Source organism: Chanodichthys erythropterus, chromosome 2, assembly GCF_024489055.1.
Source record: "Chanodichthys erythropterus isolate Z2021 chromosome 2, ASM2448905v1, whole genome shotgun sequence".
Lineage (NCBI taxonomy): Eukaryota > Metazoa > Chordata > Actinopteri > Cypriniformes > Xenocyprididae > Chanodichthys > Chanodichthys erythropterus.
The window spans coordinates 20,160,722-20,184,648 of NC_090222.1; the positions used below are offsets into that span (position 1 = coordinate 20,160,722).

At 36.9% G+C, this 23,927-nt stretch overlaps 2 protein-coding genes across 6 annotated transcripts in view; both read left to right on the forward strand.

The window, feature by feature from the left end:
• atp8b2 (ATPase phospholipid transporting 8B2) overlaps nt 1-7,692 on the forward strand; it is a 44,762-nt gene extending 37,070 nt beyond the window's left edge. For 4 of the 5 annotated variants that reach the window (XM_067404557.1, XM_067404566.1, XM_067404574.1 and 1 more), the window contains 7 exons: nt 1,296-1,519; nt 1,611-1,694; nt 1,783-2,028; nt 2,186-2,324; nt 3,241-3,371; nt 3,925-4,434; nt 6,215-7,692. In XM_067404557.1, coding sequence (XP_067260658.1) covers nt 1,296-1,519; nt 1,611-1,694; nt 1,783-2,028; nt 2,186-2,324; nt 3,241-3,371; nt 3,925-4,434; nt 6,215-6,313 — 1,433 coding nt within the window. In that variant the 3' untranslated portion in view covers nt 6,314-7,692. Of the gene's footprint in view, nt 1-1,295; nt 1,520-1,610; nt 1,695-1,782; nt 2,029-2,185; nt 2,325-3,240; nt 3,372-3,924; nt 4,435-6,214 lie in introns of those variants that run through there. The other variant, XR_010896735.1, reaches the window with a different exon arrangement.
• A 520-nt stretch (nt 7,693-8,212) lies between these two features.
• Nucleotides 8,213-23,154, forward strand: il6r (interleukin 6 receptor). The gene is made up of 10 exons (XM_067404583.1): nt 8,213-9,044; nt 10,571-11,188; nt 11,279-11,402; nt 13,771-13,940; nt 14,040-14,191; nt 14,308-14,470; nt 15,409-15,446; nt 18,628-18,703; nt 18,931-19,051; nt 19,218-23,154. Exons 1-10 carry the CDS (start codon nt 8,951-8,953, stop codon nt 19,465-19,467), a joined length of 1,806 nt encoding a protein of 601 aa, XP_067260684.1. The 5' UTR covers nt 8,213-8,950; the 3' UTR covers nt 19,468-23,154.
• The last annotated feature ends 773 nt before the right edge of the window (nt 23,155-23,927 follow it).

A 23,927-nucleotide genomic window follows, 5' to 3' on the forward strand; every position in this document is an offset into this window, starting at 1 on the left:
GGGTAAAGATGCAAAATTTAGCTCTTTGAGCATCAACTCAACTTGCCGTGCCTGGAGGGAGAGTTTCTCTGTTTCTCTGCTAAGGGTACAGGATGACTTCACAGGATTGAGGGGCTGATGAACGGGGCTATGTACCGTAAAATCTTGGATGAGAACCTCCTTCCTTCAGCCAAAACACTGAAGATGGGTCATGGATGGGTCTTCCAACATGACAATGACCCAAAACATTCTGCCAAGGCAACAAAGGAGTGGCTCAAGAAAAAGCACGTTAAAAGGAAAATTCTGTCATTTATTACTGTCGTTCTACACCAGTAAGACCTTCGTTAATCTTCGGAACACAAATTAAGATATTTTGGTTGAAATCCGAAATGGCTCTGTGAGGCCTGTATAGCCAGCGATGACATTTCCTCTCTCAAGATCCATAAATGTACTAAAAACATATTTAAATCGGTTCATGTGAGTACAGTGGTTCAATATTAATATTATAAAGCAACGAGAATATTTTTGGTGCACCAAAAAAAAACAAAATAACGACTTATTTAGTAATGGCCGATTTCAAAACATTGCTTCATGAAGATTCGGAGCATAAATGAATCAGCGTATCGAATCATGATTCGGATGATGTGACTTTGGCGCTCCGAACCGCTGATTAGACTGAATCATAACGCTCCGATGCTTCCTGAAGCAGTTTTGAAATCGGCCATCACTAAATAATTCGTTATTTTGTTTTTTTGGCACACCAAAAATATTCTCGTCACTTTATAACATTAATATTGAACCACTGTACTCACATGAACCGACTTAAATATATTTTTAGTACCTTTATGGATCTTGTGAGAGGAAATGTCATTGCTCCCTATGCAGGCCTCATGGAGCCATCGGATTTCAACAAAAATACCTCAATTTGCGTTCAGAAGATGAACTAAGCTCTTACGGGTGTGGAACTCCCTCCTGAGATGTGTGCAAACCTGGTGACCAACTACAAGAAACTTCTTACCTCTATGCTTGCCAACAAGGGCTCTCCACCAAGTACTAAGTCATGTTTTGCTTGGGGATCAAATACTTATTTCACTCACTGAAATGAAAATCAACTTAACCTTTATATAATGTGTTTTTTCTGGATATCCATTAAAAGAAACCTACCATAAAAATTATAGACATTTCTTTTTAAGTGGGCAAACTAACAAAATCAGCTTTATATTGAACCCACTAAATCCAACTGAAAACCCCTCAAGTAAGATCAAATATAAAATTGAACTGCATTATCTAAGCTTGTGTTTTTCCTCCTTCTGTAGCGGCTCACATTGGCGTGGGCATCAGTGGTCAGGAGGGGATCCAGGCCGTGCTGTCCTCGGATTACTCATTTTCCCAGTTCCGTTTCCTGCAGCGACTTTTGCTGGTACACGGACGCTGGTCCTATCTGCGCATGTGCCGTTTTCTCTGTTACTTCTTCTACAAGAACTTTGCCTTCACTATGGTGCACTTCTGGTTCGGGTTCTTCTGCGGGTTCTCGGCACAGGTGGGAGATTCATTCTGAGGCTCAAAAAAAAAAAAAGGTTATTTATGAGGTGACGTCATAACCTTTGTTTACTGTGATTTCTTTGATTTAGACTGTCTATGACCAATACTTCATCACTCTCTACAATATCGTATACACATCCCTGCCTGTGTTAGCCATGGGCATCTTCGATCAGGTAAGAAAAAGAAAACATACATTAAATACTCATTTTAGTTTACATTTTATAAGAAACTCACTACCACCTCAAACTTTGTCTATTTCAGGATGTTCCTGAACAGAGGAGTCTAGAGTATCCAAAGCTGTATGAGCCAGGCCAGCTGAACTTGCTGTTTAACAAGCGAGAGTTCTTTATCTGTATCGCACAAGGAATCTACACTTCCGTTGTTCTGTTCTTCATTCCGTACGGTGTTCTCTCTTACGCCACACAGAGCAATGGAGTCCCATTGGCAGACTACCAAACTTTTGCAGTAACAACAGCAACGGCCCTTGTCATCGTTGTCAGCGTCCAAGTGAGTCCATGTCGAAAGCTGTTCAAGATTAAACATTATCACTTAAGTAGGGCTTCTGAATGTATATATGGTTTAGTGCTACTCATTTTGTTGTTTATGTGACAAGAAATATCACAACTATTTTGAATGGCTCAAGCCTTTTGTTACTACTTTATAGATTGCTCTGGACACGGGTTATTGGACAGCTATAAATCACTTCTTTATATGGGGCTCTTTGGGTCTCTACTTCACTATCCTCTTCGCTATGCACTCTAGTATCCTGTTCAGCATCTTCCCCAAGCAGTTCCATTTCCTTGGTGAGTCAGCACTCTTTGGGCCAACAGAAATCTTGAACAGAAAACCACATTTGATAACATTTATACAGTATGTCACAAGGATAACTTATCAGCCAATGCATCTGGAAATGCAGCATTACTCTCTATTCAGGTTTTTAAATTTCAAAATAACTGTTTATGGATACACTACCATTCAAAATGTTTGTGGTCATTAAGATTTTGATGTTCTGAAAGGACACATTAGTCATAATTAAAATAATTGATAGTATTTGTTACAAAACAAAAAAATAAATTTAAAATAAATGCTGTTCTTTTGAACTTTATCAAAGAATCTTGGAAATTTAGAATGGTTTCCACGAAAATATTAAGCAGCACAACTGTTTTCAACATTGTTAATAATAAGAAATGTTTCTTGAGCAGCAAATCAGCATATTAGAATGATTTCTGAAGGATCATGTGACTGAAGACTGGAGTAATGATGCTGTAAATTCAGCTTTGACATCACAGGAATAAATTACATTTTAAAATATACTAAAATAGAAGAATTGTATTAAAATGAGCACTATTTTTACCATTTTTTTTGCCTTGGTGAGCATAAGAGACTTCTTTCAAATACATTTTAAAAATCTTACCAACCCCAAATTTTTGAACGGTTGTATACATATAAATTTACTTCATCAGTCAAGTAGGCTGCTCAGTAAAACCATGTTAAAGGAATAGTTCTAAAAAATTAACATGTAAATATACATTTCACACACACACACAAATAAATAAATACAATGGAAAGTCTTTTAAAACACGCATGGATTTTTAATTGTATGATTTTGAAATTATACGTTGTTTGTATTTTATCTTGATCCAAATGTGTGTGTACGTTTGGTGTAAATTTGTTGCTTATTTTGTTTTTGTGTGCATACGATGTGTTAATTAACCACAGGAAGTGCCCACAACACTCTCGGACAGCCAGTGGTGTGGTTAACTATTGCTCTGGCTACCGTCATCTGCATTGCTCCAGTCCTTGCTTTCCGCTTTCTCAAACTGGATCTTAAACCTCAGCTCTCAGATACCGTAAGTATGCGTGTGACCCTAGTTTGCCTGGCCTAAATCTTAGGCCATCTTTGAATTAGTAATTATTACACATTTTATGTTTATATTCAACCAAACATTATTAGTATATCACAGTAAAGGTCTGTCTTATTATGTCTGAATTATATTTAATAAATGTTCTTAATTTTCTGTTAAACTAAGTTTTTTAATGTTAATATTTAATGTGGACATAATCTTGTTAATTAATGTTGTAATATTTCTTTATATATATTTGAATCTATTTGCTTAAACACAAATATAAAGGTTAAATACAAAGTATAAAAAAGCAAAAAAAATGTTCCCCAGTATTAATCGTTGAAATTATATTTCTGGTTGTTGGAAAATTATGTTTGGTTGTTTATTGCATATTCTGATTCATATCTACCAGAAGCTACACAAAGTCTCAAACCTACTGATGTGAAACAAATATGATCTGTATTTGTTTCACATCAGTAGGTTTGACACATTTTGTAGTTTCTGGTTTCCCCTCACACTCATCCTCATCCTTTATTACATTCTCACTGTCTTTCTGCAGGTGCGCTACACTCAACTTGTGCTGCAGAAAAAGCGGAAGCCTGGTGGGCGTGTGGGTCGTGGAGTGGGCGGTTCTGGTGTAGCTAGTGGCAGTGCTCTTGGCCGCTTGGGGAGAGGTGGATCTCGGCGCTCCGGTTATGCATTTGCGCATCAGGAAGGCTTTGGCGAGCTGATCACTTCAGGAAAAAATATGCGTCTGAGTTCGCTAGCTCTCGCTAATTTCGCTTCCCGCCACAGCAGTAGTTGGATCGATACCCTTCGTAGGAAAAAACACGCTAACAGCCCAGGTATGCAGAACACCCCGCCCACCGGAGATGACAGCGCCGCCTCCTCTCAAGCCCCGCCCCTTTCCACATCTTCTTCAGTAAATAGTCGTCAGGACACAGCGTCAGGCGAGGCAGGGCAGCAATGCAATGAACACATCCTCACTCACAGCCCTGATGATATCGCTCTCAGCATGCTCAGGTGTGCAGACAGAGAGACTGGAGGATGTAGTACTGGAACCGTGCAGGTAAATAAACATTTGAAAACAAGTTCAAGCACAAATTGTATACAGATACATCACATGCAGGCCAACATACACAAATATTTGACACTATCCCCCGCGAAGGCCTCCTTTCCTTTCCCTATGTACAGATAAAACGTTATTAAAATTATTCCAGTTCGCCTAGATCCACAGACACGACTATTTTTTCTGTATTATGCGGACCAGACAAGTAATTTGGCAATATCACTTTATAAAAAAGACCAAGCGTCTAGACTAAACACATAAATGAATGGCAAAAATTCATTAAAGGTCTTCGGTTTTCAGTAGGAAAGGTTTCATTTAAGTGGCCCCTAAGTAAACAACGAAAGTGATTCAATCAAAAACCTACTTTAGCTCGATAATAATATTTTTTTTTAGAGCTTATGTAAAGCCAAAACATTCTCTGTCAATTTAATTTTCCTATTATCACTGTGAAGCTGCTTTGAAACAATCTGAATTGTGAAAAGCACTATATAAATGAAGATGACTTGACTTGACGTTATACATTATACAACACAGGACAGAGGGTTGATTCTGCATGCTCGCCTGACATTTTGTGGATGGACAAAAAAAGAAAATTTCCCCCAAGGAGAAAACGGCAGGAAGCAGAACTATTAAAAACACTTTCATTTCTCACTTTTTGCACATAGTAGTGGTCTCAGCTATAGTTGTCATTAGTTCCTCATTAATTAGGACAATGCTTATTGTGTATGTGGCTCTTTTTTTTTTTGTAATATATACATTATTGTTTAAAAGTTTGCAGTCTTTACAGATTTTTTGTTTAAAAAAAATTAATACTTTTATTCAGCAAGGATGCATTACATTGATCAAAAGTGAACATTTATCAAAGTGTGTGTGTGTGTGTGTGCGTGTGTGTGTGCGCACGTGTGTGTGTGCGTGTTACAAATAATTATTAATACACAATATACAAATTATTAACTTTATTAGAGCTATGGTGTAGACTATGTAAATGTTTAAAATCTGAAAGCCTAGCTGTTTTGGATTTTTCACTTCTTTTTTTCCTCTCTTCACTTTTTCAGTGCTTGTTCTTTAGAAATATGTCTCACACAGTGGAAGAGTTTCTTTAAATTGTAATCTTAAAATATTTAGCTTGACTATGAGATGGGAACAAGCCAAAAAGCTATTGTTGACACACCACTGGACAAAAAACAAATAATAAATATAATATAATAATAAAATATAATAAATGCTGATCATGTTCATAGTTGTGGTTGCAAAGGGGGGATTTAAGAGCAAACTAAATGTGCTGAATGATTTCTGAAATATTAACCAACACTATTTAATTAGTAGTAAGTAGTTGTGGTCTCCGCAGTCCATTTTTTTATGTATGAAGGTATACAGTTATAGCTTCAGTTAATTAGTAGTAATGTGATTTCCATATGAAACAGACACACTTTCCTTTCAATAACAAAATAAACACACAACAAAATGGCAGCATTGAGAAAACAGCAGTTAAGAAAGCATGTGATCATAGTGATATGGATGTTTGCATCAGCTCTGCAATTCGGCACTCCATTCAACTGTTGAAAGTTTAAAGGTGTTTACTAGTCTGAGAAAACTTTTCCAGAAATTCCTGAAACAAACTCCAAATGAACTTTGTTTTGGCCTGATTTTGTTCAAAATGATCTCATGCCAGTTCGTTTTTCGATTTTGCTTGAAGTATATCAGGGCCTTAAGAGGCACATTTACTCTAGTTCATTTTATGTAGGTAATATGACCATATTTTTTTGATTATTTCTTCTAGGAAGCACCGTTTGTGTGGAAGGGATCTGGAGCTCGTATCTGTGGTGCCAGCAGCCCTGGACCTCCTCCCATTGCAGAAGAAACTTCCAGTGGCGATTGATAGATATACAAGACCAACTGGAATACTTCATGTGAATGCTCATGTTTCTGTCTGAGGACATGGCCAGAGAAGACAGCGCCCCAGACAGTTTGGGAGTAAACACTTAAAACACACATGGAAATGGATGCAGATTCAGTAGATAAACTGTGTATACAGACAGCAAAAAGAGTTTCACTACTCACATTTCCTGTATTGTTCCCATTCTCAGATTTCCTGTCAGAGAGAAGGACAAATTTTGTTTATGACTGAGTTTTTCATTCTAGCCAAGTTATTAGACTACAGACCAAAATAACATTGCCAAGGCTGATATCAATAACACACCTGACTATCCAAGTAGGTGACATTAATTGTTGTTGTGTACTAAATTACATTTTACATTACACATAAATTCATTCTTTTTAATTTGGAAACCTTTTTTTTTTTTTTTTTTTTACATTAAACCTTTTATCTCATATTTTACCTTAAAAATGTCAATACATATCACAGTATATTAATACATTTCACATATAACCGTTTCAAGTAATGGTTATACAAGTATTACTGATAACTAAATGGCCTATATCAGGTTTTAAGTTTTTTTTTTTTTTTTTTTCATTTGAAATCTCAGTCAGGTCAAGGATTGTCTTTATCTCTATAAGGGTGGTTTCTCTTTTCTTCAGTTTTTTTTTAATCTCACAGTGACTTGGTTTCATACTGTTAGGACAATTTGTCAGCAAATTGTTTTGCTGAGTCAAATACTTCAGCTTTTTGTCTGTTTGTTTCTCAGAGGTTAGTAAATCTACTTCAGATTGGGCAAGTGAATTTCCCATGTGCTAATAGAAAAATCTGCAGATTCTCTGTTTTTCCCCACTGCTGAAAATAGCACTAAGATGTGTGCAGTTCTGTGTGATAAAACACTACAGTTCTCAGTGAGAACGTGACTCTGCTGGATGAACCCGCTCTTCCTCATCCATTTCTTTGCACCATATTGGTGCTCCAACCCTGACTACTTGACTAGAAGTCCAATTCAACCCCAAACCCTGCTCTGCTGGACCCTTGAGGGTCTAGCCATTTGCCCAACGGGTGCATTGATCCAGTGGACTGTGATAACAAATGTTTTTGGACCTTTTTTGAAGTTGGATTAAAATAATTCACACAAGAGTTACCAAATGGATTCCACCTTGACCGTTATGGTCTAAATGTGGCCTTTTCCAGTGTTTGAATTTAGGTAAACGGGCTAATAAGAATATAAACACAATAGTGTGTGTGTTTTATTGTGAGATAGACCAAGAAAGTTGATAAAGATGTTTGAAAAGTTAATGAGCTCCATACTTGTCCTGTTCCCTGTATAAGTTAGACCTAGCTCTCATGCTGTTAAATAGGTAACAATTATATGCCTTAAAAGCTAAATGTGTGAGTGTGTGTTTTTTTCAATGTTCATCTCTTTCTATCCACACATTAAGGTGTTTAAATAATATCGCAATTATAGGTTACAGGTCAACTCAGAATCTAGTAGTGGTATGGTCCATGTGACTTGTGAAGTAAACAGTAAACAACTCTGCTGTTGTGAATGAGCCTAGTGAAAAATGGAAAATAGATATGATTAAATTATTTTAAGTTAAAAAAAAAAAACTGTCTGTTTAATTCACCAAGAAAAAAAAAAAAAAAAAAATTGTGATAATTTGCTCACCATCATGTCATTCCAAACATGACTTTTATTTGTGAAAAACAAAAGGTGAAATTTTGCAGAATTGGACTGCTCACTTTTTCCATGCACTGAATGGGAAATAAACATGTCAAGCTTTTAAAAAGGATACAAAAACACCATAGTGATGCCCGTTTTGTGAACGATTTGTTCTTATGAGTCGGATCTTATCGGTGAATCAATTCATACGGTTCACGACGTGTTTGAATGATTCAGTCACGAATTGGGCTGACTCGGTCTAGAGTTCGTCTCTCAATGATTAATATTTCACCAAAGGGATAATTATTAAATCATCATTGAATAGCGAGCACGAATATAGACTTTTTATGACGATTTTATATCCGTTTTTTTTTTGTTTTTTTTTGTGGGAACTAATAGGCTGATGTAATTGCTAACTTCAAAATAATTTACGTTTCCAGCAGCACCTCAGATGTATTTCGACTTGATATTCTGGTGACCCTCAGCGACAGTATTTCTTGTGTTATTTACTTCTCTGTAGTAGCCTATAGACCTGACCGCAAACAGAAATACTTATTTTCTCGTTATTTGCCTTGTCAAATAGGAACTTGTTTGTCTTTGTGGTTCGCAGTGTCGCAATAGCGGATTTGTTAGTTGTAGATATAGTGTGCTAATGTGCTGGAGGAGAGGAAGGGGCAGCGGTCTTTTGGTTCTCTCACAAAACAAACGAGGTTGCTCCAGGTCGCAATCCTATCCTGAAGCAACTGAAAATATTTTTTGTCAAACGAAGGGTTAATGCTTATCTCAGATCTGTACAATAAGAACGTAACAGTTTTAGGGTTAATCGCTATGCGTTTTTCCCTTTTAAAATATTGATGTGAGGAAAATGTAAGATCATTTCGTTAAACTTGCTGAACGGGTTGACATTATGACCCGTTTACCCATATTGCTTATTTTGGTGGCTGATTATTTTTTGGTAGGCTAGTGAAATAAAAATGTGGACCCGATCTACACTCATGTTTCTCTTCGGTGCATTCTCTGCGATTAAAGTTCAATCTGCCCCAGAAGATGAGCTGTGTCCTCGACAAGGTAATTAAGTTAATCATTTAATTTCTTTTGGTTTAAACTCAAGAGCTGTAATTGACCCAAATCAGTTATACTTTACGTGTATTACAGTACAGTAAAAACCTGAATTAACTCTCATGGTCTTGTTAGGTTGTAGTGAGAGTGATTCACTTCTGACTTAGTGGTTAATGATTAATGATGAGCGTTTGTGGTGAAGAAGCTAAAATTAATAGACATTCACTGAGAATTTTAATAGTCTAAATATTGATTTCATCACGGCACTTTTAAACAGTTTATTGGGAGCTGTAAATAAACAAATCCATTAAGCCCACTGGAGAATCGGAGCAAAGCAAGAATTTGTTTCTTCAGCTACAAGCACTTTTATGTTCCAGACGGGTTAGTTTTATTAGCTGCATTATTTTAATTAAAACGGGTAGATTCACATTTTATTTTATTTTTTTCTTAAAGTCACATTCAAGCTGTCTTTGAAACTTCTTACCATGCCTTCATCATTTTTTGTTTTCTATTTTCAATCTTAAAATTTGAAAAACCATCATAAAAAAATAGAACTATGTTTTTGTATTTATTTTTTATGTTTACGTATTTATTTTGTGCAAATGATTTATATCTATATTTTATTTTTTTATAAATTATATCTGTATCTGAAATGATTTTCATAACGGACATTTCACTTCTGGAGATAATTTTTATTATTGTGCATCAATTACAATCAAGTTATAATGTCAGATCATGCAAAAATTTTGAAAATATTATTTAACTGCATTTCAGATACATCATACTCGTATGATTTTAGACTTGGCAAAACAAAAGTGTCTGCTTTTTAATTTCCACCACAAAATGATCTTAAATGCAATATATAATATATAATTTTAAACAAAGATGTGGTGGAAATGACCATGACTTTCAGGAAAAAAAAAAAATAAAAAATGAGTGTGTGTCCACTATTGGACATTGTTAAAAACAAGTGAGAGTTTATTTTCTACAGTGAGAGCCACAATTGCCCATTGTTAGTTAATTAATTAATTAATAATAAGTGTATTTCTCTGGTAATGTATTAGCAAGTGTTTGTGTATGACACGTAAAAATGAGGGATAGTATGGACATAGTATAGATTTTATAGGCTTTCAGCAATTATTAATTATTTAAAAGTGCCACAAAAAAAAAAAAAAAGATTTATCATTTATTTTCTTTCTAAATTTCTTTTACATTACATGTAGTGATCACCTTCAGTCCTTTTATAAGCATTCAGGTGTTGTATTTCCTTTGCATCTTGTCCACTGGTGCAACGAAAGAGTGATTGTTAAGAAGTATCTGGGGGATTTTAAAGGAAATGAAAGCAAAAGCACCTCTTTGTTGCATAATTGTGTTCCATATTTAACCAACGCAATGAACTGTGGGTATAATGTACTGTATATGCTCAACTATGTATGAATATTGTATATGACAAAGCCCAGCTGTGCTCAGAATAATCTGGAAAGGATTATTAATGTGATTAACTGCTGTATATTCGTGTTTTAAATCTTCTTTAGAGACCCTTCCTGAAGTTTTGGTCTTGAAATTAGGAAGCAATGTTGTGCTTGGCTGCAGAGGCCATGTCACTGTGGACGATGTGCCGTTGGCTTCGGCCAGTGTCATGAATAAAAAACACAGAAACAAGCAGAAAGAAGACATCACTGTCAGCTGGGCATCCAAAAGAGATTATGCTAATGCTACACAAATAACCAGTATGAAGGGAGATGCTACAAGTGGAACATACCAAAAGACTGGTATGTATACCAAAACTAAAGGGGACACGACGGTCACTATGAAACCCCCTGTAACCGTAAGAAAGGAGCAAAGCACTTCTAGACGAGTTTTGCGTGCTGTCAGTCAAACTGCTGGAGATGAAGAAGAGGCCTTCGGTATCACCATGGGGACAGATCCTGATCAAGATGATTATGAGGACTATGATTATGAAGAGGAAGGCTCCAGGGTGACACGAGGCATCAAAAAGCGAACACGCTGGACTCTCAATGGACGACAGGTGCATGTTGGTGTGGAAAGGGGTGGGATTTTAAGACGTCCACATCTCAGCTGGGCAGATGCTGGGAATTACAGCTGCTACAGAGGAGAGAGACTCATGTCCACATTCAAAATCAAAGTCGGGGGTGAGGATTTTCTTTCGCAAGCATATTGATAAATGATTTACAAATATAGAGTACGCAGAAGAAATTGACATTCTTGTGTTATTTTCACAGTGCCTCCAGAGAGCTCCACTGTCCGTTGCTACAGGAAGTTTCACACTAGTAAGGTCCGCTGTGATTGGACGTCAAAACATCCGGTAACCCCACGGCCGCTGTGTTACCTACTTCTTAATAGAGGGTGAGCACGTGCTTGGTAAATCTACAAAGACAGATTGAATTTATTTAGCGTAATCAGCACTTTAGGAATAAGTGAACTATCATGCCACTCCAGTCAAACTTTAGTCAAAACACACAAGGAAGTATTGATTCAAAGTCTTTAAAGGGTTAGTTCACCCAAAAATTCTGTCATTTATTACTCACCCTCATATTGTTCCACACCCTTAATACCTTTGTTAATCTTCAGAACACAAATTTAGATATTTCAGTTGAAATCCGATGACTCAGTGAGGCCTCCATAGCCAGCAATGACATTTCCTCTCTCAAGATCCATTAATGTACTAAAAACATATTTAAGTCAGTTCATGTGAGTACAGTGGCTCAATATTAATATTATAAAGTGACGAGAATATTTTTGGTGCGCCAAAAAAAACAAAAAAACAACTTATATAGTGATGGCTGATTTCAAAACACTGCTTCAGGAAGATTCAGAGCGTTATGAATCATGATTCGGATCGCGTGTCAAACTGCTGAAATCACGTGACTTTGGCGCTCTGAACCGCTGATTCGACACGCTGATTCATTATGCTCCAATGCTTCCTGAAGCAGTGTTTTGAAATCGCCCATCACTTTATAAGTCATTATTTTGTTTTTTTTTGGTGCACCAAAAATATTCTTGTCGCTTTATAATATTAATATTGAGCCACTGTACTCACATGAACTGACTTAAATATGTTTTTAGTACATTAATGGATCTTGAGAGAGGAAATGTCATTGCTCCCTATGCAGGCCTCACTGAGCCATCGGATTTCAACTAAAATATCTTAATTTGTGTTCCGAAGATTAATGAAGGTCGAACGGCATGAGGGTGAGTAATGTAGGGGAATTTTACAGTTAAAGACCCAAAAGACCAGATATGTTGAATAAAGACCCAAAGTCAGAGTTTAAAAAAAATAATAAATTGAAGAAAATTTTAGTTTGCACTAAAATAGTTTGCAGTTCAGCAGAAGCCAGCCTCTGCATATATTCACATTTACACAATAATTATACTCTAACAAGAGTCTACTCACTACGTCATTACATCAGGTTGAATGATTCTGATTGGCTAAGAAAAATAGACAAATTTGGTAATCTTCCACACGTTGACAGATAGTCAGAAGGATATCTCCATTCGTCACGATGCTGACGAGGGGATTAGGTACTGGATGTCCTTTTGTGGTCATGGCATGGCGTCTGCTGGTCTCAAGCAGAGTACAGACAATATTCAAAATTATTTTCTAGTGTTTGAAAAGGAAAAGAAATGCTTTAACATACGTTAAAGAAGTCATTCAAATAATTTAACAGAAAGATAAATGTTGATTAATAACTTAAAAGATATATATTGAAGCGGCAGTGGATTCCAGAATCCACCCCTTCAGTAATAAATGACAGAATTTTCATTTTTGGGTGAACTAACCCTTTAATAAAATTAGCAAATAACCACGAACACACTCTACGTACAGATAACGCGGAACAAAGAACAGACAGAACTCAGGGTTTAAATACACAGGAGTAAACAAGGAAGCTAAATGAAAAACAGGTGAACTAAATTAGTAACTAACTGGCACACACTAGGAAACTAGGGCTATGAAATCGCCCCTTATACCCTTAAATAGGGCACTATTTGAGGGGACGGCCATTTGTAGTGGTGTCCGAAACCAGTGGATTTTATCGGACGCACTCATTCAGTCCCATAATGCCCTGCAACAATGAGTGTACAACTGATGTACACTCAATGGCTAGAGAGTACCCATAATGCACTGTGACAGTCCTGCACTGATTGAATTCCCGCATCTGACCTGAAGATGACACCCGCGGCTGAATCATCTATCCATCCATTTTCCGAACTGCTGGTTCAATGTAGCTACAGCGTAATATCATTCAGGTATAAATTAATTTTTAATTGATTATTAAATTGTTTAATTAAGGTTTATACATGCTAGTTTGCTAGTTACTAAGTTTCAAATGATTATTAAACAGCGAGAACAAACTATGCGAAAGTGGCAGCCCTTTCGGCGCACTCAGTGTCCAAATTCGCTCACTTGTTTTCATTCACTCCCTCAAGTGGACTATATTAGTGGAGTAATATAAGGAATAGTGAATGAGGGTATAGGGGGTGATTTCAAACACAACCTAGGTCAACATACAAATGAAACCTGAACAAAAGACCAAAACACAATGAAACTAAACATAACTGTTATGTGTGATATATTAAATATTTATATATAATACAATTGTTTATAATAAACATTTGAAACTTCAGCATACGGATGTACATAATTTCAATTATTAAACCACATTAAACAGCATAATCTGATCTTCTTTTCCTTCCTCTCTCTGCACCTCCAAAGATTGTTTGGTAACATCACTCGTGTGCCTTGTTCATTCTCCCGGTCCCGCTGTTGGTGTGCTTTCCCTGTGGAGGAGAGTGACAAAGCTCTCCATGAGGCAAAACTGTGTGTGTCTAACACAGCAGGCAGTGCCACAAGCTCTAAACTCAGCTTCAGGCCACACGACATCAGTGAGCACTTGCATGTTTTGTTTTTTTGTCCTGTAGGATGTCGATTAGTTACTTTTAAAAGCATACTACGAAATGAAAATCTCTTTTTTCCCTCTGTAGTTAAGCCAGACCCCCCATGCAATGTGTCGGTGAGACCAGTTGAGGGCCAGGAGCATATCCTTAAAGTATCCTGGTCTTATCCCAGTTCCTGGAAGCATGGCTACTATGTCCTGCATTTCGAGCTGAGATACCGACCACAACTCGCCAAGAATGTAAAGTTGGAGGGCTTTTATATACATATGCATAGATCTTTTTGATGAAACAACACAATGGCTTACATTGTGTAGAGTCTGTGTCTATATTTATGAGTGCTTCTATTTGTATTTAGTACCAGACATTGGAGATAGATGACAAGGTAGACAAACATCAGACCTGTACAATTTCTGATGCTCTGCCTCACACTCAGTATGAAGTGCAGCTTCGGGCCAAGGATGAGTTTGATGGCGACTGGAGTGACTGGACTGATACTTTCTTGGCAGTCACTTGGTCAGGTAACAAAATGCATAGTAATTTTTAATACTGCAAAGAAAACACTGTTATCAGTAACATTTAATCAAAAATGTCCCAAATAATGTGTGTGTGTGTGTGTGTGTGTGTGTGTGTGTGTGTGTGTGTGTGTGTGTGTGTGTGTGTGTGAACTGTGAATGTAAGATATGTATGCAACTATATACAAATTCTATCAATTTTGGTATGTGTATATAATATACATCTATATACATACAATTATATACAAATTATATCAGTTTTGTTATACGTGTGTATAAAAATAGCATACAAAACTGTTCAAGTGATCCACTTTAATCAAGTCTTATTAAATCCATGTCTTTGGCAAAAACCTGTACTATTGATTTTAATAGAGCAAAGATCAGTGTTCATCAGACAAAAGGCTCTAAACACGTTGTTTTGGGTCCCATCCAGATGGTGTGCTTCACTGGCAGACTAGGAGTTTATCATTTAAACTGTTTGCATTGGAAAAAGCATCTGGTTGTCTATTGGACATTGAGCTTTCAATCAATTGGGCAAGCTCTCAAAAAGGACTTTGCAACAAATGTTCTAAATTGCAAATGACAGCTTTAACTGACAGCATTCAAAATTGAAATCCACCCATTAAGTTGAAGACCCATTTCGTTGAAGTCTTTCACATCACATTAAGCACAAAAATAGTCTCTATACCATAATCCATATATGTACGCATTATCATTGTTATATTTTCTAGTGTAAAATATGCAAGGAAAATACAGTGAAATTGATTAATTGATTAGACTGTATTTTATTTTCAATATTTTAATCAATAATTTTCTAAAAGTAAGTCTTAATATTTTATAATGTTTTGGTGTAGGAGGAGAAAAACAACAGATTTACGGTTACAACAACTATTTATTTTTACCCTTAAAAACACATTTGAATGTTTGATTGTGTTTCTTTGTAGCTCCTGAGACGACTGCTTCCTCTGAGAACATTACCTTGGTGAGTTGATTCAACACAGTATCACACACAAACACAGTAGCCGCTTTTCCACTGTCGGGCCAGTGCGAGCCTGGGGCTAATAACGTGCCGTGCTGGGCCAATAGCCTCCGACTTCAAGCACCGAGGCCAAAATCACGTTGCATTTCCACTGTCGGGCCAGTAGCCCCGCAGCACTTCCCTAAAACCCGCCTTTAACACGCTTCCACAGAACAACGTCACACAATCTCACCATTTCACCAGCTGACTGAAAACTAGCTAGACCGTAAAATGAGCATGACAGAAGCAAACGTTTGGTCTTTATTTAAACACTTAAAATTCCAATATCAATAGTTGACCAATATTTTACAATAAAAGTTTTTTACTGTAACAGTAATTTATTAATTTGTGTCAGGAGTGCACATCAATCATGTTGAATAAAACATAATTTTCATAAATTTCACATAAAAAGAGAACACATACTTATTCGGTTACACCTGCTGCTTCTATTTATTTACAATCACAAGAATGCACAAAACAACTCCACTATGGCTTTTAAATCCAACGGATTTATAATGATAAATTAATAATTTAAACATTTAAAATATCATATGTTTATGTTACATTTCGGAGCATTTCTATTAATTTATACGATGATTACAATCAGAGGAGGTTTAAGCGATCTCTCCGTCTCTCTATACTGTTATCCTTTCAGCCAGAGCAACAGAGGGAGCTCATGAGAAGAAAACAGGAGTTATGAGTTATACGAGTTAACCAGAGTGTGTGACAGATATGCGGATGCATTAGTCCGGTATCAACAAAGGCAAAGGGAAGAGACAGATAAAACAGTAAACCAAATAAATACACGATTATAATCATATATGAATAGTCTACATTCCTAATGCAGTTTCTGGTATTTTCCATAAATGTGTGTATTTATTATTACCAGGGCCGGATTGGGACTCATTTTCAGCCCTGGAGTTTCATGCCTTAGACCGGCCCACTTTAATTCACAACTGACTATATTAAAATAATGTAATTAAAACCACAGTATACAAGTCTGCAATAGTGCAACAGTTCTCTACAGCCTTGTAATTAATTGTATTTTTCGAAAATATCTTCAAATACCCATGATAGTACAAATGGTAGTACAAAAAAATTGCTAAAATTTGATATAGAGTTATTTTTATAGTTATAATAATGATTTTAAAATGTTAACCATTGACTAATTCTCTAGCCATCTAGTGGCTGTAGTTAAAAATTCATGTTATTTTAATTTTAATTTAATTAAGTGTTTGCTTTCCAGTAGATGGCAGTAATCGTCCACTAAACCCAGGCACATTTTTCATGTCTATAGCCCTATTTGGACGGGATTAGTTTTACATGGGGATGTGGAGTAAAGTCATTTTACCTCAGGACGTCTGTAATATTAATTGGCCAATTCGCACAGGACAAGACATCTCAGTAAAACTAGCAGAAGTGTGACGGGTAACTCTATTTACGCACCGGCATCACCTCCCTGTCGTCATGTGGGTATAGCTACCTTGCTTCCTGATACCATGTGCGCAAACACATATAATCTAAATATATGAACAGTATATATATAACAGTTAGGTCCGGTCAAATGATTTATTAATTAAATTCTGATTGTATTATGATGTAATATGCACATTAGTTTTGTGCCTCTGACAACTGCTTCAATCTTCTTTTTGCTCTGAATGGTATGTAGAAAATACTTGAGGATTGCCACAGACTTGTCCCACCACGTACAACACAAATGAATGTTTCTTCAAGTGCTTCCATGCTTGAAAAATGTGCAGAATACTACTTTGAAACAGGAAATGACGGAATTTTAGCATACATATTTACAGCAAGTCTATTCGAACGAGATTAGTATTACCTGAGGTAATTTTTCCGGACCTTTTTACAGAAGGTTAAAGTTGCCGTAATCTTTACTGACATTGTCTGTAATGATTACTGAGATGGCACATTCGGACGGAACTAAAATCATTGAGAAGCTCTGGTAATGATTACTTTACCCCCACCTCCCCATGTAAAACTAATCCCGTCCGAATAGGGCTTATCACTATGAATGAAATTTAGAAATGTAGAGTGGATTTAACATAAAATTTAGCTATTTTATATAAATGTATATACTTAAATTATTACAAATTGAGGCAAATAAATAACACAAAATACCATCAATCCTACAAAATTGCACAACTTTACAGTAAAATTTTAAAGTAGGCTATTACATTTGTTTTAAAAAAAAAGTTACATGTTACAAAATCACATTTTACTGTCTGGTTAGGTAAGCTAGTTGGACAGAAAAATGAATATTGTTGGCCAATGTGTAATAGCATAGCAAGCAGCATAACATAAGTGATAGGCCCTATATTTTATTATTTGCCTACTATTATTACGATATGAGTAAGCTGCATACATGCCTTTATCTTTTGCATGTTTTCCCCTCTTCCTTTTTATTCACTTATGTTACTTAATTCGGCCTCCAGTGGCTTACACCTTTTGCCTTACCATAATTAAGCACTGATTTCGAACTTGTCCCGCTGTCCCTACAGACGCCACCTCATCCCTTCTTCTCGTATACTTTTGAGTGAGTTGTCTTCTCCGAGCGCACACTCTGGTCCCTCCCGACCAGGTTAATTTACCCACCGTGTGACATGATATCATTGACGTTACGTGCAAGTGAGCGGTAAAAACCCGATCGCGCATTCGTTTGTTTGATTGTTTGTTTGCCGTTGCCCATGTCGTCCAGGGCTAAATCCGTCACTGATTGGTTTTAAGGAAAAAGTTAGGCTACTCAGCTTAGTACATTTGACCGCGTCCACAGTTTCTAGAGCATCCATATTTCAACCCAGTGCCATGACAACACCGGCCCTCGTGGCCAAATAAACAGACCGGCCCACCGGGAATTCTCCCGGTGGTCCCGATTAGCCAATCCGGGCCTGATTATTGCAATGATTAGTATAAGTAGCCTTAAGCATCACGTATAAATATATTTCTGCCTCATGCAGAAGTTATTTCAAACAGTTGTTGGTCTCTGAAAGTGAAGGCCCGAGTAGGACCTGAGGGGTTACATTTGTGCAGTACATTCACTTGCATGTATCCACATACACTCATACATTCACATTACCATATTTAAACCTTGTCTTTATTATATCTTCCGTTATCTTCCGCCTTTAAGGATCCATTTGAGATGTTTCCTGAAGGTTCTGAAGGTTCTGGAGGATCTGGAGGATCTGGAGAAGACCCTGGTGTAGGTGAGTCTGAGCAAGAAAACAAGGGTAACATTGTTCTCTTTAAGGTACTGTAACTCACACATCTGTTAATTCTATAATGAAACGGGAAAGGAAATGAATGCGGTACCTTACTGGAAAGTCAAAACAGGAAATGTTCACCATAACATGCTTGAAGTTTAACAATGTGCTGTAATTTCCAAATGTTTCAGCCTTATGTGACATTTCACCTCTCTCTTTCTATCTCTCAGGATCAGTAGTAATAGTTAGAGCTGATGATATTGGATATGCTACTGTGTTGCTGAATGTGTCGTGTGTTTTTGGGCTGTGTTTTCTTGTAGCCCTCACCATGCTCATAGTCTTTTTCTTCAGGTAAAACTCTTTCTTCTCTCATCCATCATTTAATATCAATTTAGCAATTTCTTAGCTCGGAAAATGTCTCTTAAAAAGTCAAAGTTGTTCCATTAAAGTCTGTTTCTTTCTCCATTCAAATCTCTCATCTTTACCCGGTTTTCATTCTGTTCTTGTGTCTTCTCAGGAATAGGCTGCATTTTATGTCTAGAATAGGAAAACAGACTCTGCCCTTTACGTTCCTCCTTCATTCCACTCACCCTCTTCCTGCTCCTGCTGCCTCTGAACAGCTTCCAGAGGAGGGAAAGTTACTGATGTCACCTCCCAAGCACAGCCTGCAACACTTCCTTCCTTTTGAGCAGGAGGGCATTTATCTGCATAACATGGATTATTTCCTGTCTCCAGGGACTGAGGGTGGGAGGCACAGACATGAATAGATGTTTTTGACTCCTTTCAAAACTATTTGTAAATAAGTATTTTAAAAGCAACTCTACAAAATGCCTACCATCTGTTGGGCAGTCTCACATGTGAAGCTAAAGCACTTTTTATAAGTCACTCTGAATAAGAGTGTCTGCTAAATGCCTTACTTATGATAATGCTAATGATACAGTGTTGATTTTAACATTAACAGGTTTGCCCCATTCACTTATTAGTGATTCACTGTAAAAAAAAAAAAAAATTAAGAAAATAATTTTTTTTGTGGTAATCAACATTATGCCACATGTAGTTTAACTTGCTGAATTTGGAATAATCCTTTAAATGTAAATAAGTGTTTGCCCTGTAATAAAGCAAAAAGTTGGAAAGTTGGAAATCACTTGTTGGGAGAAGTTGTGGACTTATGGATTAGCGGTGAGCCATGTAATAAGAAAAATCCTTTTCTTCATTGTGCATATCACTAACCACATGTCTACTCCAGGGAGACAGTCTCCAATGTGAAAATGGCATACAATCATGTATAATTTCTGTACATTGCTTTTTAAAATGCATATTAAAACTACAAAAGTCAAAGGTGACAATGGAAAGAAAAAATCATTTCAGGTGGCAGTGAAATACATTTCTACTAAAAATATTCACATCTGTACAATCAGACACTGAAAGCCTTGGAGGACAACCTGTATTCAGTTTGTCAAACATCAAGAAAATATACAATTTCAGATTTCTGCTCTGTTGATGAGGCTGTGCAAAACCAGGAGGTAAGAGAAAACCTTGTATTAAGGCAAGTGTAATAATAAGTAATTGTGATATTTGCCGTTGAATTCAGTTGCGTACAATATACGCAAGGTTCGAATCCAAGATTGTGGGTTTTGACAGCTGTATATATTTTTATAATCAATTACTCTCAATTAATTACTTCTTCCAAAAAGAATTGCTACTTTCCTGAAAAAGAGGGGGGGGGGGGGTGTATTTATCAAATCAGCTCACTCTCGCACTTTGCAATGGCGGATGACAGATTCCAACAGCTCTATATTTGCCGTCAAATTCTATTCCCCGTCCCCAAAACTTACTAACATTTATCAAATTGGCTCAGTCTTACACTTCCCAATGGCTTTGTGGACAGTGCGATGACCTCTAGTGCAGTTGCGTACAAAGAATCCAAGGCTTGTGGAATTTCCTGGATCCCATCTGCCTTCTCTCACCAATTTTGCTTCCTGCCGGTTTTGTTCGGTTACAATATCTCAGTGGCGCTCAGCTTTGTTCTGTCATGAGCTTTCAAATGATGGCCGGTTTTGTTCCTTTGCTGTCTTACGAGATTTCGAAGATAAAGGCAGTCAGTTTTGCTCCATCACAAGATTTTAATGATGGCCGGTTTTTGTTTGGTTATGCGATCTCAGCGGTGGTGGAGTTTGATCAGTCATGAGCTTTCAAAAGATGGCCGCTTTTGTTCCTTCGCTCTCTTACGAGATTTTGAAGACAAGGCCGTCAGTTTTGTTCGGTTACCAGATCTCAGCGGCGGTCGGGTTTGTTCTGTCATAAGCTTTCAAAAGACTTTGTTCCTTCACTCTCTTATGAGATTTCAGAGACAAAGGTGGTCGGTTTTGTTAGGTCACGAGATTTCACTGATGGCCGGTTTTCTTAGGTCATGCAATCTCAGTGGTGGTGAGCTGTGTTCAGTCATGAGCTTTCAAAAGTATGGGTGCTTTTGTTCTTTGACTTTCTTACGAGATTTCGAAGACAAAGGCGGACGGTTTTGTTCCGTCACAAGATTTTACTGATTGCCGGTTTTGGTAGGTCATGCGATCTCAGTGGCGGTGGGCTTTGATCAGTCATGAGCTTTCAAAAGATGGCCAGTTTTGTTCCTTCGCTCTCTTATGAGATTTTGAAGACAAAGGCTGCCGTTTTTGTTTGTTTATGAGATTTCACTGATGACCGGTTTTGTTAGGTTACACAATCTAAGTGGTAGTGGGCTGTGTTCAGTCATGAGCTTTCCAAAGTATGGCTGGTTTTGTTCCTTCGCTCTCTTACGAGATTTCGAAGACAAACATCTTCGTTTTTGTTTGGTTAAGAGATCTCACTTGCAGTCGGCTTTGTTCTGTCATGAGCTTTCAAAAGTCAGCCGGTTTTGTTCCTTCGCTCTCTTACGAGACTTCAGAGACAAAGGCGGTCGGTTTTGTTCCATCACAAGATTTCACTGATGGCCAGTTTTGTTAGGTCACGCAATCTCAGTGGTGGTGAGCTGTGTTCAGTCATGAGGTTTTGTTCCTTCACTCTCATACAAGATTTTGAAGGCAGTCGGTTTTGTTCAGTTACAAGATTTCACTGATGTTAGGTTACGCGATCTCAGTGGTGGTGGGCTGTTGTTCCTTCACTCTCTTATGAAATTTCAAAGAGAAATGCTGTCGGTTTTGTTTGGTTACAAGATTTGTCCTCTCATGAGTTTTCAAAAGATGGCTGCTTTTGTTCCTTACGAGACCCCCGTCTACATTGGCATTATAGTTTCTTTGTACCCCGGCTTCCTCTGTACCATGTGAAAGAGCGTTCTCTAAGGCTGGTGAAGTACTGTCTTAAAGGAGAAATAGACTCAGCCCCAACACTGTGAAACAGCTTTTATTTCTCAATAAATATAATTAAAAACTTTATCACCTTTCTGCCATTCCTACAGTTACCCAAGCACTATTACTGCCAAGTATCATAAGCACATTTAATAACTGATGATCCTATCTCACAATGTCCTTATTCACTATGTGTGTTTGTGGAGAGAGAGAGTGTATTACATCTTATTGAATCATGTAAGCCCATATTTTATTGTCACATTTTCATGGGTAAATTAATTTGTTTTAATAGACAAATTAAACACAAACATGTAAGGCTTTTGTTTGTACACATAACATTGAAACTATGGAGGGTGTTGTGGTTGCTTCTCTGCTGAGATCTGGGCCCGTATTTGTGTAACGTGTGAGATTTTCTTGTATGAAATTATAATTCTTTTTAGAATTAAATTGTGCATAATGGGTTAAGCAAAACAAATGTGATTATATCTGAAAAGCTTTTATACATCTTTTATACACATACTTAACTGCAGAAATGACATAGGCCTGCACTGTGTCATGCAGTAGGCTACAAATATTTTGAGTGTCCCTTATTCTGTACCTTATTTTCCTATAAAGAATCATGATTGTCCTTTTCTAAATTTGGCAACCCTATGTGTATGGCATTAAAAAGTGTAGACCTAATTTAAATTAGGCTATGTATATCCTTTTTTCCTTTTCAAAGTAAATTCATTTCACTTTTATTACCCATGTTTATATTTTTATCCAGCTGGTCCAAAGGTGATATTAGTAGATGTATTAAGTCAGTTCCCTCAGATTCACACAGGTGTTCTAACAGAGTAACCAGGGAGTTCAGCACATGAACTAGCCTATAACATGTTCCACTTACCAGCAATAAAGTGATTCAAATACTTTTTGTATTAATTTTGAACAGAAGCCTGTTTTTTATATGTATATTTTGAAATGTAACAAAATTGTTTTTGTGAAATGTCTTGCTTAAAGTGTGATAGTGCCATGTTTGTTTTAAAAAAAAAAATCACTGTAGTGAATTTTATTCCATGTTTATTCCATATTCTGTATTTTTGTTTGTCTGTTTTAATGCAATGATATACATAAATGTGGCATTTACAAGTGTGACTTAAATGTCCAAATATTTTTGGGGCCACATTATAAATTTAGCCTATATTTCATTTAGAACCTCAGAAAAAAACAATAATACAATGCCCGGAAATTTTAATTCAGATATATTTTATATAATATATTTACATTATGTTCTCTCACTGTAAAGAAAGGCAATTTTGCTTTACATAATATTAGCTGATTAATATTTCAAGTTCTTCAGTTGGCGGTACCTATACTTTTAGTAACAGCAGGGGGCGACATGCTAAAAGCTACTGTATACTGTGAACTAGTGAAACAGCACTTCAACAGTATTCACTACATCTGGTACATTCATCATTTGTCACACAATCACATTGCATGTTTCATTCAGCAAGTTGTCTTGTTCATCTTGTTACCTGATTATTGGTTAATTTGTCCAACCTTTTCCCCCTTGAGGTAGTTTTTGTTTGTGTTTTATTTTTATTTCTAATAAAAGCCCTTCATTACTGTGATTGAGTCCTCGCTCCTTTCATCAACATAAACCCTGACAGAACAAACTGGTCATAATGAGGACTCAGTGGAAAATGGGCTTGCGCCATCCACCAGTCTCCACTCACTCCAGCCCCCTCTACAAACGCATTCTCCAAATCAAGGCCTTGAGCTCCATTCGTCAACAGGGGACTGACCTGAGGGAGTTTGCCCTGAAATTCAGCAGTACTGCAGAGGGACTGGGGTTCAATGATGCAACTCCCAAGGACCTATTTAATTATGGCCTTGATGAGTCCCTCAACTAGTAGAGAATGAAAAGG